The 5,026-nt window shown below is 37.7% G+C and overlaps 1 protein-coding gene across 1 annotated transcript; it reads left to right on the top strand.

The window, feature by feature from the left end:
- Nucleotides 1-3,183: 3,183 nt before the first annotated feature.
- On the top strand, nucleotides 3,184-4,804 carry LOC148926458 (uncharacterized). The gene is made up of 2 exons (XM_089059137.1): nucleotides 3,184-4,719; nucleotides 4,784-4,804. The coding sequence occupies exons 1-2, from the start codon at nucleotides 3,199-3,201 to the stop codon at nucleotides 4,802-4,804; spliced, it is 1,542 nt and encodes a 513-aa protein (XP_088915263.1). The 5' UTR covers nucleotides 3,184-3,198.
- The last annotated feature ends 222 nt before the right edge of the window (nucleotides 4,805-5,026 follow it).

Genomic DNA, 5,026 nt, shown 5'->3' with positions numbered 1-5,026 from the left:
TATATATATATATATATATATATATATATATAGGAATGTGATCAAATGAAAACTCTAAATATGCTACAAACTCAAAACTATGATCTGGACCATTGAAAAATGTCAACAGATCACAAAAAAACATCAACCGGAAAATATCAACAGAATTTCAACGGTAGTCAATGATTGATGTTGTGTTGATACTGTGTTGACATTAAAATCTTAAAATTTTATATTGTGTTGATATTGTATTGAAACTGTGTTGAAGTTGTGTTGAGGAGTTTTGAGTTTGTATAATATATAAGTTTGCATTTTATCACTACTCTATATATATATATATATGGAAAACACAAAACAATTCCTATCCATCAGATTCTTTCATCTAATGGTCCCTTGTTTGCCATGTGGAATTTAATTAAATACTTTAAAAAAATTTAAAAAAGGATAGATATGGGAGTTCAATTTATGGACGGTTATTTGCTACCATGATTAGTTAGAAATTATATTACTCCATTTATTATATTTTCCTTAATTAAATGTATATCGCGCTAAATTTGTTTCTCTCTTCCATAGTACGACGATTTTTCTTCAAATCACAGTATTGAAGATTCGTATGCTCCATTTACATGCCTCAATACTAGAATTTGAAAGAAGCGAATTGTTTTTCATTGATTAATTAGAATGTGTAGGAAAAGATAAAAACAAAATAAATCATTCATATATAGTGTATAGAAAGAGCATAAAAGTTAACAAACAAAAAGTGCATTGATACGATCATGGAAGCCGTGCGTCAAGGATTTCAACTACAGCTGGATTCAACCAGAAATCGTCCTATCGAGATAATATCCGAAAGCTATGAAATTACCACCATCGTCTTCGTCTTGGAAACAACTTCGCGTGAGTATCTTGCACATCTCAATCGGAGTCCGAATGAGGGAGTTATGGTGGTTTTACAGAAGTCGCGCAGAACTGGCGAGGGAGTCCAGAGAGAACACCCGGGCGGGTGTTTTGCACCCTGCAATTCACCCGACCCGGTGAATCACCCGAGACTTAGTTTTTGAGGGCCTTTTTCCACATTTTGGGCCCTTAGTATAAATACCTTTTGGTGTCATTTTTTCATAGATTGATTCAAGTAGAGGTATGCATCAATGAGCTGTATCCATTGAGTAGTGGAGCCAAGGGGTGATAGAGCTATTGAAAGTTGCCTAGAGTTGTTTCCATCCTTTTGGTCAAGGTCCTATGGTCATAACTCTTTTATCTCATCATTATACACATGCTTTCCATTCCTAATATTCCATCCATTCTTGTTTAGATTCAATTTTCGTTGGTTGGATCTTTATTATCTTTTGCCTTGTGTTGATAAATTGAAAATCAATCTCACAAAAATAGTTAGATCAAGCATCATTAAATGGGTAATCCTTGGAAAATGGATCATAAAATACATGGATCCTTATCATTTGGTATCTAGAGCCTAGTACCCACTAGGTGTTTGATCTATTGTTGCTTTGGGATGGGTTATTTTTCCTTTTATTTTTTGTTTTGCTCTGTTTTTGTTGGGATGATCGGATTGATCAATTGTGCTTAGATTAAGCTGAAATTTGGTGTGTATGATCTATGTTATGTGTCCTAGATACCTGCAAAATTTCATAAAAAAATTCCTTTGTTTGCCTAGTTAACTGTGGAGATTAACATCATTGCCCTGTTTTGGCATAGTTTGCTCTAGACTTGTTTGATCTAGACTTGTTTGTGAATCTATCCACCAAAATTAATCCAAATTTAGCGCGGGGATCAATACCAAAAAAATTCATAAAGATCAGCCAGATTTCAGCAAAAAGCTTAATCCCATGTCTTGTGTTCTTTAGTGTGTGTGTTTGCTCTAGGCTTAGTTTTCCTTGCTTTCATATGTTTAATCATTATTACTTTGGTATTTACTACTTGGTGTCCATATGTTCTTGAGGTGTATATCTTGATTGAGTTGTCCGGGCGCCAACGAGTGGGAATTGGATCGAGAGTGTGTGATACTAGCCCCACTATATTCTAAACCTACCGAGTGACGTTGGTGAGTGACTTGGGGGGTGTTGGGATACTACATTGGGGTAAGTTAGCTTCTTAAATCTCTCTTTCTTAATTTTACTAATCTCTAAGACTAGTCCCTAGTCTTTGTTTTTATGTTTGTAGGAAACTTTGATGCCTCTTATGACTCAATCCAACAAAATGGGGGACATCCACAAGGAGGAAGTCGAGAAGGGCGCGGACTCAAGTAGTTCCAAACCCGAAGGAGATCTAGTAAGCATGATGTCCCAAATGATGAAAGATTTTAGTCGTGATCTCAAACAAGAGATGAGAGGATGGGATGCCCGAATGGATGCCCGGAGGAAGGAGTTCGAGACCTGATGGAAATCCAATCAAAACACCTTGGTTGGAGCCTTAAAGGGGGTCCGTGCATCAAGATCCGTCACTCCTAAAAGTGACCATCTACATCTCAAAGCTTCCGGTATAGAACATATAGTGTCGAGGGGCAATGGAGGCTATAGGGAGTATGATGGCAAGGAGTGTGGAATGAATGATGATGATAGAGGTGACTATGAATCAAGGTACCATGAAGATGGACTTGAGAGGAGAAGTAGAGAGAAACGAGCTCTCATGTCTCATGGAGAGTGTCATTCTAGGAGGGTGAGAGATCATGTTAACCATAAGGGGTTTGAGAGGCCAATTGGAGAAGAAGTCCCATATAGAGCTCAATTGAGGCCTACCTACCCATATGGTGGTGTTGACACAAACCAAAGAGGTAACTCATCAAGTCATTTGACTACATCCTCTTCTTTCCATTTCTCACATAAGCCGCTTGATGTATATGGAAATGTCTCCTCTTCGATGAGCTTAAACCAATTTAGTAGAGAAAAAGAACGAGAGAGAGAGAAAAGGCTTGAGAGTGAAAGTGAGTCTAAAAAGCCAAGAGAGCGTGAAAAAAGACAAGAGTGTGAGGTGCAAAAGTCAAGAGAGAGTGGTGGGAGTGAGAGTAAAGAAAAATATCAAATGAGAGAAAAACCACAAGCACAAGTGAATAAAGGGTGCTTGTTAGACTCTAAGGCCAACCTTGGGTGGACACCAAATGACCCTTTACCTCTTGCCCTTGGTGAGGAAAATAAGCCCTTACCCACTACTACTTCTTCTATGTCTTTTTGTGTTGATGAATTTGTAGGAAATTTAATTGAAGGCATGGAAGTGAAGCATCAAATTGCACATGGCTTGGAAACTATGCACCCAAAGAAGGAGCAAGCGGAACAAGGGCAAGTGGATGAACTCCTTGCCCAAGGTTCAAGTGCACTATCCTTGTCTCCTTGTGATGCTCCCTTGCATATGATTACACTAGAGAAGTCCCTATGTGTTGATAGATTTATTATTGATGACTTGTGTAAAAAGTGGTCTCACGAGCTTGAATCTTTGAATGCTAAATCTATCTTTGCATCATATGTTGATCCTTTTTCGATAAATCCAAGCATTGATAGATATGAAATTTCTCTTGTGAAATCTACCTTGAATGTTAGAGTGACTTCTTCTCATGCTAAGATGCCTAATCTTTCTTTTGTTAGCAATTTTGAGCTTCATGAGTATGTGGATGAGAATAGTAGGACCAAGAGGAGTAAAATGGATAATGACTTTAGAACTTGGTGTTTGCTATGTTTTCATTGCAAGGTGGTTAAACACTTCAATGGGATTGGAGTGTTCTATGGCCGTTTTGTGAAGGATTTTTCCACTCATATGTCTCTTGAGGATGATGTTGTGATTAATGGCATAAAATTGCATCGTTCTCATGTTTGTGGTATTGTTTTAAAATTGCTAGAGCAATTGTGTGGGGCTAATTTGGAAACATTTCTCATGATACTTGATGTAGTTTTTTACAAGTGTCATATGCATGGTGTTGTGTCTTGTCTCCATGTCGTGCATGAAGGTTTATGGACACATTGCTCCCTTATGTTTGATAATCTCTTGAAATTAATGGGGCAATGTGATGAAATCCATATTGATGAACTTTGTTTGTTGAATGATAATCCTTCTTGCAAACTTGATGTGTGTTGTGATGAACCACCTCTATATTTTGACCAAGAGTTTGTCAATTTGTGGAAGAGAACTTCTTATTTGAGCAAGAGTGGTGTGTTAATGATTGAAAATGATTGTTCGTTGCATGAGCGTGAGAATAAAATATTTGTGTTTAGACCTCTCTTGATAACTATCCATTTTGAACCATATGAGGACCCTTTCTTGTATATGCCTAGTATTGATGAGAATGCCAAATTTTTTGTCAAGATGTTCAATAATTTGGGCATCATTTGTATGGAAATGATCGAGCCAAATAGAAACAAGGTGCTTGGGGCATGTGTGTTTTGGCATGTTGATTGCTTTTATTGCATGTCCATCAAACCATTCAATGGAGTTGGGATGTTTTATGGTCTATTTGTGAAGAACTTTATATCTAATGGCTTTGTTTGGGACTACATTGTGAAGGAATGTCTATGTTTATTTGCACCCACATCTTGTACCTATATTGTGAGATTGTTTGAGTTTTGGTATGAAGGGTATCTTGATGAGTTTGTCTTGATTCCTTATGGGTGTCCTTTGGACATGAAAGGATTCATTAATTTTTGTTCTCATATTTATTGTGACTTGGCCTTGAGCTTGAGGAAACATGAATTTGGAGGTCCATACAACGTCTTTGGTGTAGTATTGTCTCTGAGAGCCGTTAGTGGTCTTAATCCTTTTCATCATACTTTGATATTTGATTTGCTCTTTTTCCATTTCATAGGTGTGCGGAATCCGGATTTGAGGGAAAATCCTATCAAAGAAGGGGAGAATGATATGACCATGAGTGCTAGACATCAAGTGTCTTCACCTCGACGTGAGCCATGGATTGATTGGGGTCCAAGGAAGAGAGTGAAGACGTTCCAAGGATTCAATAAATCTAGAGGGTCTCCCGACGATGCGAGGAATAGAGAAGGCTCGGATTTGAGGACAAATCCTTTCCAAGAAGGGGAGGATGATACGATCA

The sequence above is a fragment of the Salvia hispanica genome, chromosome 5 (assembly GCF_029641045.1).
Source record: "Salvia hispanica isolate PSC_SH4W2 chromosome 5, Shi_PSC_v1, whole genome shotgun sequence".
Classification (NCBI taxonomy): domain Eukaryota; kingdom Viridiplantae; phylum Streptophyta; class Magnoliopsida; order Lamiales; family Lamiaceae; genus Salvia; species Salvia hispanica.
The sequence above is the reverse complement of the archived record's forward strand: the minus strand, read 5'-3'. Positions and strand labels throughout refer to the sequence as shown.